General features: G+C 41.9%; 1 protein-coding gene across 5 annotated transcripts in view; it reads left to right on the top strand.

Annotated features, from left to right (window-relative positions):
• The window catches only part of amph (amphiphysin), a 36,424-nt gene that overhangs the window by 898 nt on the left and 11,419 nt on the right, over positions 1-24,107 (top strand). For all 5 annotated transcript variants that reach the window (XM_082172624.1, XM_082172625.1, XM_082172623.1 and 2 more), the window contains exons 2-11: positions 5,592-5,672; positions 15,181-15,235; positions 15,322-15,416; positions 17,394-17,489; positions 17,666-17,773; positions 17,903-17,988; positions 21,368-21,443; positions 22,815-22,897; positions 23,541-23,679; positions 23,874-23,996. In XM_082172624.1, the coding sequence (XP_082028750.1) occupies positions 5,592-5,672; positions 15,181-15,235; positions 15,322-15,416; positions 17,394-17,489; positions 17,666-17,773; positions 17,903-17,988; positions 21,368-21,443; positions 22,815-22,897; positions 23,541-23,679; positions 23,874-23,996 (942 nt within the window). The remainder of the gene's footprint in view (positions 1-5,591; positions 5,673-15,180; positions 15,236-15,321; positions 15,417-17,393; positions 17,490-17,665; positions 17,774-17,902; positions 17,989-21,367; positions 21,444-22,814; positions 22,898-23,540; positions 23,680-23,873; positions 23,997-24,107) is intronic.

The raw sequence follows: 24,107 nt of genomic DNA, 5'->3' as shown, positions 1-24,107 counted from the left end.
TTATTTTGGCTAGGTTTTTTTCTATATCGATTTTCCTGGCATTTCTGACGATGCAATCCATTATTACCCAAGATGTTGGTTGAAGCTGTCATTTTCCTGCAAGGTCAGGAGAAGGGGAGGTGGGGGATGCCCTCGTCTATGCGGTATGAATACTAGCAGGGGGAGATTTCCTAGTGGCCACGAGATCGTGAAGGCCGCTCGTGAATGTGGTTGTAGAGAGACACGCTGCGGTCTCGCTCTGTTTAAAACGAGAAATAGTCCAAATAGACAAGGAGCTGTATCGCTTTCGAGCGGTGTCTTTGACAGTGGTATTCAGTTGCAGAATGGGATTTGGTCATGGGGTTATACGAATTTTTTCCTGCGCAATATTGTGCAATTGGAAGCGAACTGAAAATGAAATGTCTGTCAGCTAGTAAACTGAAGGCGTCTGGTAAACAGAGCAGTAGTGGTTTTCCCAGCCCGAGCCGAGCTGCAGTAAGAGGATTGCTTTTCTTTTAATACCCAGGGTTCACTCACAGACCCGAGGGCCAGCTGTAGTGAGACATCGAAAGTGAAGATTCCCTTGAAATCCGTGTTTCATGTTTTCATGTTTGTATGTATGAACTGTGGGTGTCACACATTGCGGTGGTGTTTTTCAGGGTGAACTGTGATGGAGTGATGGATTGGAGACTTAGTCAGCTTTACATCCTCTGCCTGCCTTTGGAGTTGCTAAAGCCCTCCTAAATGTAAATAGATCAAAGCAATTGAAATATTTTCTTCATTTAAATTAGTTAATTACACGTCACGTGTCTATTTAAAGTGGCCAAGTTGGCTTTTGGAACATTAGTTGCTTTAGTTGGTTTGTTACTGGTGCAAGACTTGACTAGCTTGACTAAGGTCTATTATGTTATGTAGGTCATGTTAGCTCTTAGTAGTATAATTATTAGTGGTCATTATCCGTCAGAACAATTTAAAAATGTTTATAGATGAAAGCTACTGCCCAAATACATTTTAAGATACAGCAAAACCATGGCAACAATGTTTTTTGTAACTGACCATTCAACTATCATTAAAAATGTAGACATCAAAACCACAACCACTACAGTGACATCAGGTAAATGAAAACATTTTCATAATGAGGATCCTCGTGGCAGTTATTATTAATGACTGTTATATCTGATTGCCTCGTGGTATTTAAGAAACAATCAATCATGACACTTATTTTCCCCACTTTACCTGATGACTCATTATAAATTGTTATAATGAAAAGCAGAGCTTTGGTGTGTTGCCAACAGAGAATAATATTTCCCTCATTTAAATTATATTACGTTTTTGTCATATTATCATTTCAATTTTTTCTAGGTCCTATATAATTTATGAATATTACCATTTGATGATGCATTTTTGAAGCCACGCAGACAAATATCAAATCTGATCTGATTTCATAAGAGCATCATGAAGCCACACAGTTCAGCCTGACTGTTCACAATCTCTATCAATGTAACATGATTCCCTTTAGAGAGTAAGACCACATTTAAGAGCAGGTATATAATTTACTGCCTCTGGAACAGAATACCCTGGCCAGGGTAGATAACATGATAAGAGGTGTAAGAGATCCTTTAATCTGAGTTCTGGTGGGGACAGAATACCTCATATCAACAGGGATCATAATCCTGTTGCATGTCAGAGGAACATTGCCGCATTGTGACAGTGTAATTGTGAACTGGATGCAGGATTGATTGTACTAAGTGCTGTGACTTAAGGTTTTACAAATATTTTCAATGCATTTGTAAAGCAGAATGATGGTGAAAATGCATGTAAATTGATTTGTCATTTTCTCGTGTGTATTGCAAATCATGTATAATTGTTTGAATGGCGCTGTTCCATGTGCTATGAAAGGGGGGTTGGTAAACATTATAAAACACTTTTTGAAAGATCATTTGTCGACATAAAATAGAGGACATTACTCGCCTGAATGGATGAGGCAGGGTGGAGTGTCTGTTTTTTAGGCCTAAGCTGTGTTAATATTTCAGAGGCTGGCTGCTTCTGTTGTATAGTGTTTCCATGCTTCCAGGCACTGTGTCTTAGGTCAGTACCATTTGCCTTCTGGAGAGTTCAGTGTTGATTCTCAGACTCTAGATGTGAGGTTTAGGACATTTTTAAGAATTGAAATACAGATGAGCACACACCAGAGTGATGGTCTCTACTTTTTATAGTGTGATACAGTGCTATATTTAAAGTAATGTTACATTTGGTACTACTACTTTTATTATTAACAGCAGTATAATATTCTGATCTCTTTATTTTTCATCGATTTAAAAAAATATTTGTGTGCATTATTAAACAATTGAGCCTGATTAGAGAGCATTACATGTTTTGTATGAAAGTTACTATACTGTATCTTTGTGATGCATATTCCCTGATGTCATTTACAGTATATGTATCATGGGATGTTGGTGTCACAACACACTACCTTTTGATCCATATCAAAGCCTCTACTAACATGTGGGAGTGTGTTACAAAGAAAATACACAGATGGCACGTTCTTTCCACCCAGGAGTAATGTGGAGCTTTTGTATGTGACATTATTCATGTTCCCAGGGGGCCGTTCCTGTGGTTTACTGACTAAGCCCTGTGCCATATACTCTCACTTTTACACATGATGGGAGCTATTGTCTTTATTGTACTGTACAGTTTACTGTATTGTATTAAACAGGTCAATTATGTTTGTATAATTGTAACAGTTACTTAAACGTACCACTTTACCTCTTTCAGCAAGTGTCTTAATTGCCCTCTGTAACATCGTTTTAACACCTTCAGTTTGTCTGTAAATGCAAACCGCCTCTTCAGCCAATAAATGAATAAATTGTTCAGCAAAATATAAATTAGCAATACAATACATTTGAATTTGTCAATTTTATCAGTTGTTTTTTCTTATGGTTTTATATTATGCTATATATACTATACTATACTATACTATACTATACTATACTATACTATACTATAAACTATGGGCCAGATTTACCAAACAAGGGAAAATAACATGAGAGCGCAATTCCATAAAACCGCAGATGATAGTGGAAAAATCTGTGCGTGATCTACAGACAACGCTCAACTAAAAGAACACAGACGCAGCCGGATCATTTCCATAATGACCAATGCAATCTACCAGTCAGTCTGCTTTAATGCCACAAACACCAGTAAATTGACGAGCGCAAACCTGCCCTTCATGATTCCGTTTTTCCTCAGTTTTAAAAAAAATTAAAATGTAAATGCATGTCTCAGTTACACATCAAGCGTAGCATCAGTTTTGGAAGGTCACGTTAGTCAAGCTCGCATCAGCTGACTCTCAGCTGATCCACGTCTACCTATAGGAATACGACGCCTATCACTGTATACATAAGGTCCTTCAGTATTATCAACAGCTATCGCGTTTCTCAGGATTTAATTACCCTCCTCCATCCCCAGCTCCTCCTGTCGTCAGTCAGTATCTGGCATTCTGATTACCCCTGAATCAGACTAAAATTCTCTAATTATGTTGTACATTTAAATGAACTAATGATATCTGCAATACATTCATGTTGGTTCTGTTCTGTTTACCCTAAGGGGGGTTATTGCTGCTCTTAACGGAGTTCTCGCCCAGAACGGAACCATACTGCCAATCCTAACTGTATGCTAAATGTCAATCGTATTTGACGATAGTGGTCCTGATAGAATTGATGTCACATTTCCTGGTTAAATAAACATTAGGCTACACTATCAAAAAAAGAAAAGAAGAAACAACCAAGAGGTGGGATTTATCGCGTGAATCAATCATATCCAATCATAACCAATCATAGCACGATGGAGGCATTGCTTCCTTTCACTTGACTTTCACCTATTCATTCTTAATTACCCCCAACTAAACCCTCCGCATGCTTTAGAGCAGTGGTTCTCAACTCCAGTCCTCGGGACCCGCTGCCCTGCACATTTTGTATTTCTCCCTTATTTAACACACCTGAACCAGATCATCAGCTCGTCAGGAGAGACTCCATGAACTGATTTGAGTGTGTCAGATAAGAGAGACATACAAAATGTGCAGAGCAGCGGGTCCCGAGGACTGGAGTTGAGAACCACTGCTTTAGAGTGTCTGTTAAAAGTCAATGAGCTCAGAGGAGGCAAGAGAGACGCAAACTCACGCTGTAACTTTACCCGCTGGTGTCGCTGCTGGACGGTGTTACTACAGAAAACTGAGTGATCTATCCAAATTTTAATGTCATATTTTGTGATATTTGCATTGTTTTATTTTTGTACTACACATTATTTTCTCATCCAATTTTTTTGAGGAGGCACAGCCTCCCCAGAGGAAACGCCATATATATCTGCAATCTGCTGCTTACAACAAAGGTATTTTTATATAAACACTGATCAGCAATATTGCTCAAAATGAACTTTTTAAGGCTAGTTGGAACAACTTTCAGGGAATATTGTTGGGCTAAAATATTATGTAAAAAAATAATAGATACAATGTAATTTATTTTTCAAAACTTTTGAATCTCACTGAATCATACATTTAAAAAAAAAAAAGCACAATCTGCGGTTGTTTCCTTAAGGAGCTAAAAAATTATGGTAGGTTTTATAATCTAATATTACATCATATTTTAGACTATGATTAACACCAGTTACTAGTCACACCACATAAAGTACAGGTTTTAGTTTGCCTGACATAACAATTTTGAAGTTGGTCTATAAGAACATACCATCTTGTTTGTCTGTATAGGTTGACCAACCCAGAAGGTTGTTGGTGTAGCACTATATGTGTGTGTTTGCCAAAGCAAAACATCCATTTCCTTTGTAATAGACTATAAAGACTTCTATTGTATATTGTTTGCACACAACCTGCTCACATTATGTCCATTGGTTGTATGTTGTCATTGTATGCACGTTGTATGACTTAAGCAGTCAAACTATGTAAAAATTCAACAGTTTAAACCTTACATAAAGAGGACATATCAAAAAGTAGGTAGCTTATCAATATTTTTTTAGCGGAGTTAAAATCAAAACAGGCATCCCTCTTCTCAGCAAATGCAGTGTTTGAGTAGCAGTTGACTGCCATTTTCATGTGTTAGTCACTATGGTAGGCAGTGAGGTGGTCATGTGACAGAAGTCCTCTTTTTGGCAGAAAGACTTGACAGACTAGGAAGTGAAATATATGCCCGGTCTTCCTCCCCCGCTCCTGCTCAGCCCTTTCTTTTTGTGCATGTCATATTGTCCACAGGGTGTTCAGACACTGTTAGAAGATTCCCTCATGGGAATTCAATCATGGCTCAGCTGAATCAATAAGAAATGCTGTGTGAATCGGATGCTACGGATGTTATGCTTCTTCTGTTCATGCTGGCCTTTTTCTTTCATCTTTATTGAAATGCAAACATTTATATGGATGACAAAAATGTTTGGAATTGGTTGAGAATCATGTCTGATGTTTGGAATTTTTTTTTTTTTTTTACTTGGTCTCATCATCAACACTAAAGTGTTTTGTCAGATAACTAAAAAACTCTTACATCTTGTCCAATTGTCTTATTTTGAATGAATCAACCTGATTTGCTCTGAATCCTTGTGTCCTCTTCTTTCAGGTTCTGCAGAAGTTGGGAAAGGCAGATGAGACGAAAGATGAACAGTTTGAGCAGTGTGTGCAGAACTTCAAAAGACAGGAGGTAAGATGAGTGTGAATGGAGCGATGCAGTTTTCAGGTGCTTTAATGGGTCTATCAATCCAGCAAATCAACCAGCCTAAGAGTATGGAAGTACAATAATGACAACATATTTGTATATTTACTCTGTGAATATTTCAAATGAAAACATTTCATACACAATTTCATTATTAAAAACTTGAATGTTACAATAAAAATGTGTGATTAATTAGTTATTTTTTTTAATCAATTGACACCACTAATTTAAATTCAAGCACTGTTAATGCAATGCATTTTTTCAATTTGTGCAATTTGTGTTTCAACAACATTAGTCATTATTTTACTTCCATACCACTCTTTGGCTGGTTGCTTTGCTGGATTGATTTTCCCACCACAGCCACATTGTGCTTAACCAGCAGAATTTTCAATTGTCTTTCATTCTGTGTTTATATATCACTTTTAAATGAGAGGGGACAATATTAATGGGAAAATGTCCATCTATATTCTTTATCTTATAATAGTTTTCTGCACTGAAAGGATAAAGACTTCAAAGGTGTTGTCACATTTTCTATTTCGTCTGAAAAGACTTTGCAGTCTAAATGATTTTCATTATTGCTGTCATTACAACACTTTAATGCCACAATAAAGGCACTGTCACATATACATTTCTCTCAATTCTCTCTTTCTTAAGAAATCTCTGGGCTAATAGTGCTCTCTGCATTAGCTGTTCAATATCTCAATGTAACATATTAATATCTTTTGGCTAATATATATAAGTATTTAAAAGGATGGGGTTTTTTTTTAATCAGAGGAACTGTCCTTTTATCTAAATAGCCACTGTAGCCATTTCAATTTAAAGTACAAGTAAAAAAAATAAGTTCCCTTTCGTTGTCACTCCGAGTTACGTCGGATGACGACGAATGGGGTTTCGCTTAGAAATCCTATCATCTTCGAGTATTAAAACACGAGCCAATGGCAAAGAAATGCCATGGGTCTGCGGAATTTGCATAGCGTAACTCCGCCCCACCCTGGGGGTATATAAGGAAGTACGCTGCAACATGCAGATATGTTTTCGCTTCGGAGCCAAGTTGATCTACTTCACTCCACAGCCAAATCCTGAGTTCATCTCTTTATCTCTTCGAGACGAGCCTCTCTCCAGGTGTTGGTGTGACAGCGAGTTCCAGCGAGTGCACATTCCCTGCTGATCTGTGCAGTGATTTGCCAGAGTTTGTGTGTTCTCTCCCTGGTCGCTTCAACACTCTGCGGAGAAATCTCCTTTCACAAAAGAGCATTGCACGCGGCACGTCTTTTTAAAGATGCCTCGCCCGTGCACTTCTGGTTGCGGTCTATTTGTATCTGACTCTGATGGGCACAATCGCTGTCTTGTGTGTCTGGGTGTCGATCACGCCAAGGCAGCGTTTGTGGATGAGTCATGTTCCCACTGCGGGAACATGCCCATCGCACGGTTGAGATCGAGACTCAATGATCTTAATGTGAGAGTCCCCTCATCCGCACCCCGATCTACTGGTCCCGAGAGGGCTGGTACTTCGGCTGGCGGCCAGGGTGATCTGAGGGTTACAGTGTGGAACAAAGCGCCGACTATTCCACGCTCCACACTTCCCTCTGTTCCCGTGCAACCCGCGAGTGTCCGCGTGGAAACCGCTGTACAGTCCTCTGACTTGCCGCGAGTTTCATTCGGCGCTCCAGAGGAAGACTCAATGTCGATCGCTGCATCACAAGGTGGGCAGGAGTCCTCGGGAAGTGAGGATTCGGCTGTGCTGCCACCCTCGGGTGTCCCAGCATTGTCCGAGTCTGATCCCGAGATGACGGCCATGCTTTCCCGGGCAGCCGCGGCGATCGGTCTTGAGTGGTCCCCGCCACCTGGGCCGGTTCGTTCGCGGCTGGACGATTGGTTTTTGGGTGCGGCTGCTGATCCGCGTCGGCGGCCAACCCCAATGCCTTTTTTCCCGGATGTGCATGAGGAGGTCACGAGGTCCTGGAAGGCACCATTGTCTTCCCGTGATCGCTCGGCGACCGCCTCCGCCTTGCCTCCCCTTGATCAGGCGGCCGCCAAAGGGTACACTGGGGTTCCCCAGGTTGAACGCTCTGTTGCGATGCAGTTGTGTCCTCAGAGTGCTTCTTCCCGCGGGGACCCAAAGCACCCCTCCAAGGCCTGTAGGTTCTCCTCCACCCTTGTGGCGAAGGCCTACAGAGCTGCGGGGCTGGCGGCCTCCTCACTGCATGCCATGGCGACTCTGCAGGTCTACCAGGCCCAGATGTTGCGTGACATGCACGAGGGGAGGTCTGACCCAGCACTCTTTGATGAGTTGCGTGCCGCCACCGACCTTGCTCTCCGAGCGACGAAGGTGACCGCACGCTCGCTGGGTCAGGTGATGGCCACTTCGGTGGTCCAGGAGCGACACCTATGGCTAAACCTGGCTGATATGCGGGAGGCCGAGCGGACCCGGTTCCTCGACACCCCCATATCCCAGGCTGGCCTGTTCGGCGGTGCAGTCGAGGACTTCGCCCAGCAGTTCTCGACTGCCCAGAAGCAGACTGAGGCTTTAAAACACGTCCTGCCCCGGCGGCCCGCTGCTCCGGCGGCGCAGCCGTCGGCACAGGTGCCTCAGCCCGCTCGCCGCCGAGGGCGCCCTCCTACGGTTCCCCCCCCTCCCGATCGGCCCCAGCAGTCCGCTGCTTCCGGGTCGCGTCGGAGAGGAAGCCGTAGGAAGGCGCCACAGCCCTCTCCCGCCCCGTGCCCCGCTAAACGCCAGGCTAAGCGGCGCTCCTGAGACGGGCTGCTCAGAGATGGCGTTGAGTTCTGTTCAGGAGCCGGTTGCAGGGCCGCTCCTTCCCCCGGTGGAGGGCCGGGGGAGAATCCTTGGTTTTCCCATTCCCGCTGCTCGTCCCACGACGGGCAGCACCCTAAAATGTTTAAAGAAAGAACTCACTACCCCATCTCTGAGCACACGGAGTGTGCGGATGAGAGCACGCGCCGCCCACGGGCCACGCTCCTCTCGTCCCCCTCTGTCGCCAGACCCCTGCCAGAGCACGCCCCTGTGGGACGCTGGTCCTCCCCTGGCCTCCTCTGGCAGGACGCGGCTAATGACCGTGCCCCCGCACTGGGCCGCTATGCCACCCACGCCTGGGCCGGTCATTCCGCCTCGCTGCACCCCCGACGGAACGTCTGTGGTTCGTATGACCCCGCTGGTGCACTTTCTGGAAGCCTGGCTAGAGCTTCCCAGATTGTCCCGCTGGGTCGCGAGAACCATCAGGCTCGGCTACGCGATTCAGTTCGCGCGATCTCCTCCCCGCTACAGCGGAGTCCGCTTCACTATGGTCGGTGGCAATGCCCCTGTCATGAGAGCGGAGGTCGCCACCCTACTGGCGAAGGGTGCGATCGAGATTGTCCCTCCAGCCGAAATGAGGTCCGGCTTCTACAGCCCTTACTTCATTGTTCCGAAGAAATCGGGTGGGTTACGACCGATCCTGGACCTGCGCGTCCTGAACCGCTCCCTCCACAGGCTGCCGTTCAAGATGCTCACGGCCAAACGCATTTTCGAGTGTGTGCGGCCACAGGATTGGTTTGCAGCGATCGACCTGAAGGACGCCTACTTCCATGTCTCCATTTTACCTCGACACAGACCGTTTCTACGGTTTGCTTTCGAGGGGCGGGCATACCAGTACGCGGTTCTCCCTTTCGGGCTAGCCCTGTCTCCTCGCGTCTTTACGAAGGTCGTCGAGGCAGCCCTTGTTCCCCTCCGGGAACACGGGGTTCGCATCCTGAACTATCTCGACGACTGGCTGATCCTAGCTCACTCTCGAGACCAGGTTTGCGAACACAGGGATCTTGTGCTCCGGCACCTAGCTCGTCTGGGCCTTCGGGTCAACTGGGAGAAGAGCAAACTCTGCCCAGTGCAGGGGATCTCTTTTCTCGGTATGGAAATCGACTCGGTCGCCATGTGCGCGCAGCTTACGAGCGAGCGCGCGCAGTCACTGCTGACTTGTCTTCGCCAGTTCGAGGGCAAGAGTGCGGTCCCACTGAAACTTTTTCAGAGGCTCCTGGGGCATATGGCATCCGCAGCCGCAGTAACGCCGCTCGGGTTGCTTCATATGAGACCGCTTCAGCTTTGGCTTCGCGATCGAGTCCCGAGGTGGGCATGGCAACACGGCAAGCTCCGGGTCCCAGTGACTCCGGCCTGCCGTCAGACCTTCACCCCGTGGTCGAACCTCAGCTTTCTACGGGCCGGAGTGCCCTTAGAACGAGTTTCCCGGCATGTTGTTGTCACAACAGATGCCTCCACCACGGGCTGGGGCGCCATGTGCAATGGTCATGCTGCCGCGGGCTCCTGGACAGGACCCCAGCGCCTTTGGCATGTCAATTGCCTCGAGTTGCTGGCTGTACGTCTCGCCCTGCACCGTTTCCATGCGTTGCTCAGGGGTCAGCACGTACTAGTCCGATCAGACAATACCGCAACAGTAGCGTACATCAACCATCAAGGTGGTCTACGCTCCCGCCGTATGTCGCAACTCGCCCGCCACCTCCTTATATGGAGTCAGAAGCATCTGAGGTCGCTTCGAGCCATTTATATCCCGGGACACCTGAACCAGGCGGCCGACGAGCTGTCTCGAGTTCAGCCTCTCGCTGGAGAATGGCGTCTCCATCCCCGGTCGGTTCAGCTGATTTGGGATCAGTTCGGCGACGCACAGGTAGACCTGTTGCCTCCCACGACTCGTCCCATTGCGACCTGTTTTATTCCCTGACCGAGGGCACGCTCGGCACGGATGCACTGGCGCACAGCTGGCCGAGGGGCCTACGCAAGTATGCGTTTCCCCCAGTGAGCCTTCTTGCGCGGACCCTGCGCAAGATCAGGGAGGACAAGGAGCAGGTTATATTGGTTGCCCCATACTGGCCCAGCCACACCTGGTTCTCAGAACTCATACTCCTTGCGACAGCACCTCCCTGGCCAATTCCTCTGAGGAAGGACCTCCTTTCTCAGGGACGGGGCACCCTTTGGCACCCTCGTCCCGGTCTTTGGAACCTCCACGTGTGGCTTCTGGACGGGACGAGGCAGGTTTGAGTACCCTACCACCAGCGGTGGTGGCTACCATCACTTCCGCTAGAGCATCGTCCACGAGACATGTCTATGCGTTGAAGTGGAACCTCTTCGTCAACTGGTGTTCTTCTAAACAGCAAGAACCCACGAAATGCCCGATCAGTGTCGTGCTTTCCTTCCTGCAAGAAGGGTTGGAGCGAAGGCTGTCTCCCTCCACCCTGAAAGTGTATGTTGCCGCCATTGCCGCACATCACGATGCAGTTGAAGGTAAGTCTCTGGGGAAGCATGACCTGATCATCAGGTTCCTGAGGGGAGCGAGGAGACTAAATCCTCCTCGCCCTCCCCTCGTACCCTCTTGGGACCTCGCAGTGGTTCTGACTGCCCTGCAGAGGGCTCCATTTGAGCCTTTGCAATCAGTGGAGCTTAAGTTCCTGTCAATGAAGACAGCGCTCCTGGTTGCATTGGCCTCCATCAAGAGGGTAGGGGACCTGCAGGCATTTTCGGTTGATGAAGCGTGCCTGGAATTCGGGCCGGCTAACTCTCACGTGATCCTGAGACCCCGGCTTGGATATGTGCCCAAGGTTCCTACCACACCCTTTCGAGATCAGGTAGTGAACCTGCAAGCGCTGCCCTTGGAGGAGGCAGACCCAGCCTTGGCACTGCTCTGTCCAGTACGCGCCCTTCGTGCTTACGTTGACAGAACGCAGTGTTTCAGGACCTCAGACCAGCTCTTTGTCTGTCATGGTGGGAAGCTGAAGGGAAAGGCTCTCTCCAAACAAAGGTTGTCTCACTGGATAGTGGACGCCATTGCTTTGGCTTACCAGCAGCAAGGTCGACCGTGCCCCCTTGGTGTGACGGCCCACTCCACTCGGAGTGTGGCATCCTCTTGGGCTCTAGCGCATGGCGCCTCGCTAACAGACATCTGCAGAGCTGCAGGCTGGGCGACACCTAACACATTTGCGAGATTTTACAATCTCCGAGTAGAGCCAGTTTCTTCTCATGTACTCGCTTCAACTAGCCGGTACTAGATTCTGCTCAGGTGTCTTCGCTTGCTCGCCATTCCTCTCCACGGACGGGATACGTGCGATATTTCCTCAGGTGAGCCTCATAAGCCCTGAGTCTCCTCCAGCACTGATGACGTCAACGCCAGAGTTATGCCACGGGCAGCTTTCGCGCTTGGCTAGGTGCCACCATGTGCATGGTTCCCTTCGGGCGACCCCCACATGTGTATTCCACTGTAAGCCTCTTTGAGCATGTGTCTTTCCCTTGGCAAGCCGCCTTGCCACCCCTGGGGTTGAAATATTCCACCTGCGGCTGGACACCCCAGTGTTACTCCGTATGCAGCCCTTCGGGGTCATATGTGTATTCCAAGTCCCCCCCTTCGGGTTGGGCATGATTGCATATTTCCACTGGATATGCTTCCCAGTGTACCTTGGTATTCCTGTGTTAAGTAGGACTCCTTCGTCCGTGCTAGTCTCACGACAGGGAGCTCAGACTTACGCAGGGCACTGGAAGACAGTCGAGAGGTGGCGTGATTATACGGGAACCCCATTCGTCGTCATCCGACGTAACTCGGAGTGACAACGAAAGGGAACGTCTCGGTTACGTATGTAACCCTCGTTCCCTGAGTAGGGAACGGAGACGTTACGTCTCCCTGCCACTTCCGCTGTACCGCTGGAACGCCTGAGTTCAGTCTCGGCTCCTCAGCGAAGACATATCTGCATGTTGCAGCGTACTTCCTTATATACCCCCAGGGTGGGGCGGAGTTACGCTATGCAAATTCCGCAGACCCATGGCATTTCTTTGCCATTGGCTCGTGTTTTAATACTCGAAGATGATAGGATTTCTAAGCGAAACCCCATTCGTCGTCATCCGACGTAACGTCTCCGTTCCCTACTCAGGGAACGAGGGTTACATACGTAACCGAGACGTTTTTTTTACTAAAGCAACAAAAGGAAAACGCTAAATTTAAATAGATTTTTTAACTATATTGAGTATGCAGTATTTTTACTAAAATAATTAATATGGAAATATAATAATTTTATAATATTATTTTGTAATATAGTTTAATATGAAAATTGTCATGCAAGATCTTACGCTAACATTTTTGAGTGATGTTGCAAAATGAATCTTTGTGTCAGTCTTTTGAATTGATCCACTAAAAGGAAAAGTTTAAACTAATTCAATGAATCAAACTTTGCTTTCAAAGTTTAAATCAGAGACGCTACTAAATATCCCTGTCTTAAAGGGATACTTCACTTTAAAATGAAAATTCTGTCATCATGTACTCACCCTCATGTTGTTTCAAACCTGTATGAATTTCTTTCTTCTGCTGAACAGAAAGGAAGATATTTAGAAGAATGTTAGTAACCAGACAGTTTCTGGTACCATTGACTTCCATAGTAGGAAAAAAAATATACTATGGAAGTCAATGGTACCAGAAACTGTCTGGTTACTGACATTCTTCTAAATATCTTCCTTTCTGTTCAGCAGAAGAAAGAAATTCATACAGGTTTGAAACAACATGAGGGTGAGTATATGATGACAGAATTTTCATTTTAAAGTGAAGTATCCCTTTAATGCTCTCAAGCTTGTGAGTCACAAAACATCTCGAAAAACGTCTTTAGGAAAAGTAATTCCTCAAATGAAAATCATCACGATATTCACAATGATGCTTAATTTTATATTGCAACAATTGCAAATACCATAGTTCATATATACAGCAAGATAAATTAGATTGGACTAATTACCGTGCACTATTTAACTGGCATTTCTTAAGCAGCTCCATTTTAAATACCAACTAATTTAGTCTCAAATTTGATTTGTTTGATGATGAAAAGCTATGCTATTAAATATGGAGTTGAATTGAAAGTGTCTGTGAGGGACGTGTTAGTTCTAGAAGAAGTGTGTGTTTGCTGAAGAAAAAGAAGCAGTCTAATCCCACCCTCTCCACCTGTCCTCACTAATCCTGATTAGACTGCTTTATGCTCCAGTGTGCCAGTGCTTCCAGAAACACTGCTCACCTCCAAACTTTAACCCCTTCCTCCCCAGTCTTTTGGGCTACATCAATGACTCTCTGCTCTGTACTTCCTGTAGTCACCCTGTGATGGATGGTTTGTGCAGAGAGATGTACATGAAGAATTAATTGGTCCAATATTACATTTGCTTAGTCAGAGTCAATCACAGCTGGAGGATACCAGTCACTTGCAAAACTGAACCCACATACCATATGCTGCCAGTCTGGCTCATAAAACACCCGTTGGAGCAGATATATGGAACCATAAACTGTACTGAGATATTGTGCACATCAATTATCTGCATCAGAGCCTGTGAAATACTGTAAATCTGACAATGGCTGATTGCAAGGCCTACACCAGATTCAGTGGATGTTTCTTCAGTCAAGCTAAAATAACCACACACACACACACACACACACACACACACACACACACACACACACACACACACACACACACACACACACACACACACACACACACACACACACACACACACACACACACACACACACACACACACACACAAAAACTCTAGCACCTTTGCTGAAATGTTTTAATGTATGAGACACACATGATATCTCTCATCTGAAATGTTCCTTTTATGCTTAATGCTGACATATTTCAGACTGCTGCATCGAAAGGTTCATTATTTAACCATGTTGTGCAGAGGAAGGTTATCAGAGCTGATAGAGGTTGCCATTTGGGCTTTTCATTTCAAGTCTCCTTGCAGCCTTTTGCAGTCTCAGGATGCAGAGAATGAAATGACTTCAATCTGTTTTTTTTTTACGACGGCCTGCATTTTTTTATTTTTTTTATGTGATGCTGTGGTTTCAGCACCACGGACAGCTGTTTTTATGCACCACTCGAAACTGTTTTGTATACTAGTTATAAACTAGTTATTATGTGTTCTGCAATGTGAAGAGAATTTTGTGATTAGATTCAGCTATGAGATTAAAACTGCTCAGAAACTTAGAAACTATACATTAATAAACTCTTCTGAACTTTCTATTCATCAGTGATTCCTGGAAAAAAATTTATCATGGTTTCCTCAAAAGATATTAAGCAGCACAACTGTTTTCAACATTGTTAATAATTATAAGAAATGTTTCTTGAGCCGCACATCGGCATATTTAGAATGATTTCTGAAGGATCATGTGACACTGAAGACTGGAGTAATGATGCTGAAAATTCAGCTTTGTATCACAGGAATGAATTACAAATAGAATACAGTTATTTTAAATTGTAATAATATTTAACAATATTACAGTTTTTACTGTATTTTTGATCAAATAAAGGCACCCTTGCTGATCATAAGAGACTTCTTTTAAAAATGCTATTCACTGACAGATCTGAAAAAAATAAAACCTCACTATATGAAAGTCGATGTAATGTTGTCAATATCTCCCTGTGGTTTAATATCTGATGTGATGAAGCTCTTTTGTGTTTTGATCCATAGTTTGAGGGCTCTAGGCTACAGAGGGAGATGAAGGCCTACATAGCAGCTGTGAAAGGTGAACCACTGCTAAATACACACATACAAGTACACACACATGCCTGCTCAATACTGAACCTGTTTCTCCTTTTGTTATGATTGCAGGGATGCAGCAAGCGTCTATGAACCTGACAGAGTCACTACATGAAGTATATGAGCCTGACTGGCACGGCAAGGATGATGTCATGACTATTGCAAAGGTAGCCAGAATTATAGTTGTGACTGTGCAAGTGTTAGTACAATGTGTAAAACAATGACATTATACAGCTGTTGAAACAGAGCAAGAATATTTTCTAAGAAAAATATTAAAGAGAAAAATAAATATTAGATATTAGTGGTGACAAACAGATGAGAGCCATCAGACAAATGGCCTGTGGGAAATGCTGGGGAATTGCATATGTAACATTTCATCAAAAGAGCTGCTAAAGATTAAGGATAGGTGTTGATTTCTATTCACAGTTTTATATGCTCAAGAACTGTTGTGAAAGTGGGTGAAAATTAAATACCTGGCCTCTGGTAACCTGAGCATTATGGTCCATCAACTCTAGAACATTCTTATCTGTTCTGGTGAGATCTGGGGTTTAAGAACAGAAAAGAGGTTTTGGCAGTCTCTCGCACGAGCTGAGGGATTTGGTCTCAGTACCTGAGCCAAAGCTAAAATGCTGCACCTTTTAGGGAAAATGGGGTCAAGTCACTGAGCCGTTAAGGTCTATTATGCAGCCTATGCACATCCATTTTACAGACAATTTATAAGATAGATTCAGAAGGGATCTACAGTACTAGTCATGTTAATCCTTGGGCTGTTTAAATTTCAATACAGCAAATTTAATAGCTGGCATTAATTAATGTATATATAACTGTTATTCAGAGAAAATAAATGAGTGCAATGGTCTTTTTGCTATTAGAGACATTGAAGAATACGTTTTATAGAATGTTATATTTTTATGTTATATTTTTTTTTAGAAAACTGCATGAGTGTGAACTCATGATGATCTTTTATGTATAATATTTTGAATATTAATTCACCCAAAAAAAATTTAGCCTTTTTTTTTTTTTTTACGATTTACACAATTTAATTAATAGTAAAATTCCATCAAATTTAATTGAATAATCCTAATGTATTTTAATTGAAATACGTAAGGATTATTCAATTCAATTTGATGGAATTTTACTATTCATTAAATTGTGTAAATCATAAAAAAAGGTTTTTGAGTGTAATGATAATTTATTATAATTGTTTTTTTTATTTTTTTTATTGTGTTACATTTCTGATTTAATTTTATTGTATTTTAGGAATATGTACATTTATTGTAAAATATTTTTTGGGAGGAAACAGAATGAATGTGAATTCATACTGATGTACTATGTTTCATATATAATATTCATTATGATTATTTGTAACAATATACAATTTTTATTTTTTATTTTATTATTATGTACATTTATTGTAAAATTATTGTTTTGAGGAAAATTCATACTGATATGCTATGATGTTTTATATATAACATTTTTGTATTATTATAATTAATGAACATTTTTATTTTTTATTTGAATTTTTTATTAGAATCACACAAGCAATAATGCGTTTTTCCGCATATCAGGGCTGCATATTGTTTTTATTAACACCTTTTACACAAGCAGCAGAGAATGTTTCTCATGTTGACAACATTTTATACTGACTTCTTGGATAGAAAACAAGTTCATGTGACAAACTACCGGCTTCATATTCATAAAACTAAAAAAAATCAAACCATACCATCTGTCCTGCTGCACACAGATGATGTGGTTTGAGGGAGGGAGTTATTAATAGTGGGTAATGGCATATGTCATTTTTAGTATGGAGTGGGGCAGTGACTCAACACTGTCCTCAGAGAATTTCAATTTAATTTACCCAAGGACGCTCATTTTTGTTTACTCACACCTCACCGAGGGGGAGCGCAATGAATTCAGCTTTCTGAATCTGATTTGCATCCTCTGTGAGTGAGTAAGAGCTTAATTAGATTTTAATTTCCCTGCTGCTGAATCATAAATCCAACACCTAAACTCATCTGTTTATGTTACAGGAGCTGCTGAACAGCATTTAAAGAGGGCTATACAGTAAATTCTCTGTGAAATCTCCCATTCTTGTCAAACGCTCTCAGTTAATCTTGCTAATGGTTGTCCTGTCTCCTCTGCAGAACTGTGATGTGCTGTGGGAGGACTTCCATCAGAAGCTGGTCGACTCTACCATCAACACACTGGAAACATATCTGACTCAGTTCCCAGATCTCAAGGTGCCGATGTCATTTTACTCGTGCTGAATTGGTTTTAAATAATGTATCATTCATATTTTCATGAGAAGCACTGTCTAAGCTGACGCATGTGCCAGCACAGTGCTGTAAATAAATGCGAAAACACATTCAGCTGAAGGGTAACCATAGTAACCACAAGTGTTTTTCCTTCCCTCCAGGTGCGTGTCGCAAAGAGAAGCAGGAAGTTAATTGATTATGACAGTGCAAGACACCATCTTGAGACCCTGCAGACTTCAGCCATGAGGAATGACAAGAAGATATCAAAAGTATGTCAGTCTTTATGGCCTTTGAAACGTTCTGAATACAATTTGTAATTGCTGGAAAAAATGGTAAATATGGTATACTGTGATCTGAGCTATTGCTTGAACTTTTATGCCATATTTGTGTGCATGTAGGCAGAGGAAGACTTGAAAAAGGCCCAAAGGGTTTTCGATGATCTCAATGTTGGCCTTCAGGATGAGCTGCCCACACTCTGGGATAGGTGAGACATTTTAAGACTGACTGCTACTGCAATCTGAGTTTAATTGTTGCACTTTTTTATATGAAGAGCATGTACATGAAGAGCATTCATAAAGAGCATTCCTGATTTTTTTTTTTTTCTTGCTAGTTTATTGTTTTAATTATATTAAAGTGATAGTTTATTAGTTAGTTAATTTAAATGTTGTCATCATTTACTCACCCTCATGTTGTTCCAAACTCGTTAGACGTTCGTTCATCTTCGGAACACAAATTAAGATCTTTTTGATGAAATCTGAAAGATTTCTATCCCTCCATTGACAGCTACACAACTACCACTTTGATGCTTCAAAAAGTTCATAAAGAGATCGTAAAACTAATCCATATGAATCGAGCGGTTTAGTCCAAATTTTCTGAAGAGACACGATCACTTTATAGCGATGGATGGATGGATTCTGATTGGCTGTCAATGTGTTTTCATTTATCAGCTGGATAAAATTGTTCTGAAAGTGATTGCAACGATATTGTTTCTCTTTGCCGTTATTGTTATAGCTGTGGTGTGAACTCTGCTATTCTTTAATATTGAGAACGATTTTTAAAACTATATCTTTATTGTTATCTTTAGTTATAATTATTGGTGTGAACAGGCCTTTTGAGAGCCAAAATTCTCATTGTTCTCATTGTCCTAGTTGGACGTCACGTTTTGACCCTTTGTTCACATTCAACACTAACTGGTGTACAACATTATTTGCAAGACTAGCTCAATAATTAGCATCAATATCTTATATAACTAAAGCCTTGCTGTATCATGCCCAGTATATATTAGTGTACTCTCAGAGGGGTGGCAGTTATATTTACAGCCTGGTGCCCTGACAATACAAGGCTCTGGCCGATAATATTGATTTAATTTGACCAACGGCCTTCCTGGAATGCACATTTACATCCCAGTTTTCTAAATTTATCCATTAGTTGCACAGCATGCTAGCTGTACAGTACTCCGCAGCGGTTACATACAATAGAAGAGGTAAGGTCACTTTTAAAGGGAATAGAATATGCTGCTGAAGAAATTGAGGCAAATTTGTAAAATGCAATGCATGTAGATCGAATACTACTTGTCTTGTTTTTTTTTAAAAAAAAAGCTTGCTTTTTGTGCTATGGAGCAATAGATTGGCTGGTTGGAGCTAATCTGGATGTTTAAAGGAAGTCTGTGGAGGGAAGTGCATTTTTGCAATGTTGATTGAATGCGTTGGATATGAACGACAGTCATTTCGATGATAATTGCAGGATTGATAATGATAGATGTGGTAACCTGCCATAAATAGCTGGTTTACACAACAGGAGTCATCTGCTTTGTCACAAAGATGAGAATGTCTTGAATTTGTCATCAGTTTATTTAGAGCACAAATGGATTTTTGTCGTAACTGTATATGCATGACTTACTCTTATGTATGACTGAAACAAAAAATATTTGTAGCTATGCTGTGCTAAGCAATATGCGGTGTGTTACAGTAATACGTGTTGGGGATATAGTTCACCTAAAACATTTTTTTGTTTACTCACCCTCATATTATTCCAAACCTGTATGATTGTCCATATAATGAAAGTCTTTCTTTCTACTGTGGAACAAGAAGATATTTTTGAAAATTGTTATTTATTTATTTATGTTATTTTGGACTCCATTGAATTTCATTATATGGACAAAAACAGTTGAGTAAATGATGACAGCATTTTAATTTTGAACCCTTTAACTATAATGTAGTTAGTATTTTGAGTGTTGTTGTAGACAGTATTTTAATTATAATACAAGTAATAAAACAAAGTAAATAATACAAGTAAAGTAATGTGTATGTATCTTGTGGTCATCTGTATGTTGTGGTGAATATGCTCTGGTAAGCAGTATTCTGTTTTGAGCTGAGAGGCTCTGTCTGCTCACTGAAGCAACAGCCTGGTTACATAATCCATCCAATCAGCAGCTTCCTCTCTGCACCAGGCCCTCCAGCCACGCTCATTTCAGCTCGGGCCAGAAAGAAAGATGCCCGAGATACATTTATAACTGTTGCAGACTGATTTACATTTGATTAGTTTTATTTAGAGTTTTAGGGTTCTTACTGATGTATTGTACAAGCATGGACTGATAGATTTTAGCTTATAGGAGTGACTTGCATACATGATTTCCCCATTCTTTGTTTAATAAGGATTAAAGGGTTAGTTCACTCTAGAATTAAAATTTTCTAAAAATGAAGGAAATTGAGATGTTCATGTCTTTCTTTCTTCAGTCTAAAGAAATTAAGGTTTTTGAGGAGAACATTCCAGGATTTTTCTCCATATAGTGGACTTCAACGGGCCCAACGGGTTGAAGGTTGCATTTTCAGTGCAGCTTTAAAGGGCTCTACACGATCCTAGCTGAGGAATAAGGGTCTTATCTAGCGAAACGATCTGTCATTTTCTAAAAATAAAAAAAATGACATACTTTTTAACCACAAATGCTTGTCTTGCACTAGCTCTGCGATGCGTGTCCACGACTTAACGCATTACGTAGTCACGTTGGAAAGGTCACGCGTCACGGTGGAAGTACTGACCCAAACGAACGTGCAAAGACTAAGTCAAACGGCCTTAAAAAAAAAGGTGAAACAACAATGTTGGACGATTTTGAAGGAGTTTTTCGCCCTACCCCACCTTCCGCCTACCTTTCCAACGTCACTATTTAATGCGTGAAGTCGTGGACGCTTCGCAGAGCTAGTGAAAGTGTGGTTTGTGGTTACAAAGTATATTAAAAAAAAAATGTTGTTGAAAATGACAGATTATTTTGCTAGATAAGACCCTTATTCCTCGGCTGGGATCGTGTAGAGCCCTTTGAAGCTGCATTGAAACTGCAATCTGGACCTTCAACACGTTGGTCCCCATTGAAGTCCACTATATGGAGAAAAATCCTGGAATACATTTTTGGATTCATTTCTTTTTGGCTGAAGAAATAAATACATCTTGGAAGACATGGGGATGAGTAAATTATCAGGAAATTTTAATTCTGGAGTGAACTAATCCTTTAAAAGAGCTTTAATACCTTGCTGATGTAGTAATGTTTGAGGTTCAGAAGTGTGTGTTAGTGCATCACATTTGCCTTTGGATGCTTTTTCACATAATGTAGTACTTTTGATACTTTTTAGACATTGGAACGATTTAAATCATGAATCTTGTTTGACTCTTTATTTTGCTTAAACTCTATATCAAACTACTTGTAAGTTTTCTTTGTGTGAGAAAATATTTCTATGCACCATTGGTTTGTAAAGAACTTCTTTAAAAAAAATAAAAACAAGGAATTTCTGAACTCTATAGAACATCAGTCCATCTGTGCACTTGTTGGATGCCGGAGCCTAATCATTATTCTTCTCCTTCCCTCTTTGCAGTCGGGTGGGGTTCTATGTGAGCACCTTCAAGAACGTCTCCGGCCTGGAAGCTCGATTCCACAGGGAGATCTCTTTTGTGAGTTGGTTTAATTTCTAAAGCTCTAGTCTAGAAGCAGTTAAACATGACGTTTCTCCTAAATGTCACAAACAATAAAAACTGGGAGCTAAGGAAACACAAAGCAAATGTTTCTTTTGAGTCATACTTGTTTCTAGTCACATATGAGTAACCCGTGATTGTCGTCCTGGGAACATTTCCTGCTACTTGAGGGTTTAGAGCAGTCACAGGCTTCTGTGTTTTCAAGGATGGCTTATGACAAAATTCACAATTTTACATAGTAAGATTAGGAGCTTTGTTTCTGATCCATGCAGTCAGTCAAAGAAAAGCTCTTCATGCTTCATCTGAATCTCTGAATCTGCTGGTTGTGCTGCAGCTATAACTCATGAAGTCAAATATCTTTGTGTGTGTATCTGTTTTCTATATCCCAGAAGAGACACTGATGAACCATTGAGGGATATTTATAGGGCTATTTAACTCTTTAACAATGCAGTGCATCTGCTGGAAAACACAACAGAATGTGTAAATGTGGGAAAAGCACTGCCTGCCCTATAAACTAACAAAATATCTCACCCTTTAGACACACATAGGAATATTGATATTATATAATGCTGATAATATCTTCATGCTCAATAAGACTGGACAAGTTTAAACTGAATGTTTTATACAGGTTAATATGACAACGGTAATAGAGTATGGCAGTTAATATGACAACATTTATTTAACTAAGGTCATCTTGGAATGCTAGTTTTCTAGACTTTCTTCATCTAGTGTTAGAGACATTACTGAGCGCTGATTTTTGCCTCTTTAGATCCACACAATCACTGGACAATTTATCTGTCATTCTGGGTTCACACTGTTTTAGTAGGGAACTCTGCCTGGTATATTGTGTTTATTATTAGACACAGCATGTGGCCGTCAGTGGGCATTGTTAAAGACTTTTATCGCCTGAAGGGGTATACAGTGCAGCTCGGCACAGAAGCTACTGCAAAGGTCTGCTATGTTTGTGTCAGTGTTATCAGCACATATAGGTCAATGCATCTCTCTACTGACACATGCTCTATTTGTACTTTTATTTAAGGAGTGAGAAGCATTTGTTGCCCTTCATTTCACATTCAGAAAACCTTTATGAAATAATTTGAGCCTTAAGTGTTTATGATGGTGATTATGAATTATTATTATTTAAATTTAAATTTTATATTTTTATATTAACAACATTGAGATTATGTACAAGTTTATGCACAATAAAAATGCATGAATAGCTCAATAGCCTATTCAGTAGCACCAAAGTTCCTGAACGGAGAGATAAATGGCTGCCAAGGGCAAGTAATTTTGTGTTCTTCTCATAATTATTTGTTTCCGTTAATTTATATCTCTGTGTTTTGGATCTAGCTCTGTCATAAGCTGTATGAAGTGATGAATAAGCTCGCTGAGCAGCATTCCGACAAAATGTTCACGATTCAAGGAGCACCCAGGTAAGGAATAGGTTTTAACCTTCATTAACCTTCCTGTACAGAATGTACTTATTCAATGATGGAACTGATGATTCTACATAAGAGCCAAAGGCTGAAGAGTCTTGATGTCATAACGTTTTATTTTTGTTACCACCTTTAAAAATGACAAGAAAACAAGAATCTTGTCATAATGACTTTAATACTTGTAATCAAACATTTATACGGTTTGGCTCTTTGTGTTTTTGCTGTTACAGAGTGAAACGGTAAGTGGAATAGTATAGACTGTTGTGTAGGCATTGGATATTTACTTCCTCTAAAGTTTTCTTAATTTAGTAAGGAAAATAACTGCTTTAGTGAAAGAACACTTTTGAGTAAGTAAACGTCCTGTGCTCAAAATAGATTTGTAGTGCAGAGGAACCCCATACTGTAGTTCACCAGCACTGTGCTTGAGGCAAATGATGATTGTGTTTAGTTTAGTAAATATGGTAGGTGATGGGTGGTGTCAGGAACTTTTAGGGGCAATTATGCTAAAATATGTTCTTCTTAAAAATATCCACTAAGGGCTGTGATCTCCTTAAAAAAATGTATTTAGAATTAAAGAAGTCATTATGAATTGTCAAGATGGTGTTCTTAGTGGTCATGTAGTTTGTGTGTGTGTTGACAGTGACTCAGGGCCCCTGCGATTAGCCAGGACTCCAACCCCACCTGACGATGAGAGCCCAGACAGCAGCCCAGCTGCCAGCCCTAACCACACACTAAGGCCCATTTCTCCCGGTCCACCTCGACCCAAATCACCTTCACAGGTAGGGCCTGAAACACCTCCAAGACACCATGCTTATCAGGATTTTCCTGGTTTTCCGCAACATTTAGAATGAATATGCAACTAGAAAGTTTGCAGTTCATTCATGATGTGCAGCACAATTATTCTCCTTGACCAGCATTTGTGAGGTTATGATTTGCGAAGTTCAAAGGCACATATGGTATATCTTCATCTCAGCTCAAGATGGGACCTCCAAAACCACCTCCTCCAAAAGCTACTCCAACCAAGGAGCTCCAACAAGAGCAGATAATCGACCTGTTCGATGGAGGCTTTCCAGAAATCAGTGTTACATCACCACAGGTGAGTGAACATTCTAGAGCCTTACTATACTAGTAGTATGTAAAAAGAGAAGAGACATTAGGAGTAAACCAGTGTCATTGAGTAGCATGTTACCTTATTTAATAGTAAGTC

Source organism: Leuciscus leuciscus (assembly GCF_965113295.1).
Source record: "Leuciscus leuciscus genome assembly, chromosome: 6".
Classification (NCBI taxonomy): Eukaryota; Metazoa; Chordata; class Actinopteri; order Cypriniformes; family Leuciscidae; genus Leuciscus; species Leuciscus leuciscus.
Note: the sequence above shows the minus strand (reverse complement) of the source record. Positions and strands in the feature narration are given on the sequence as shown.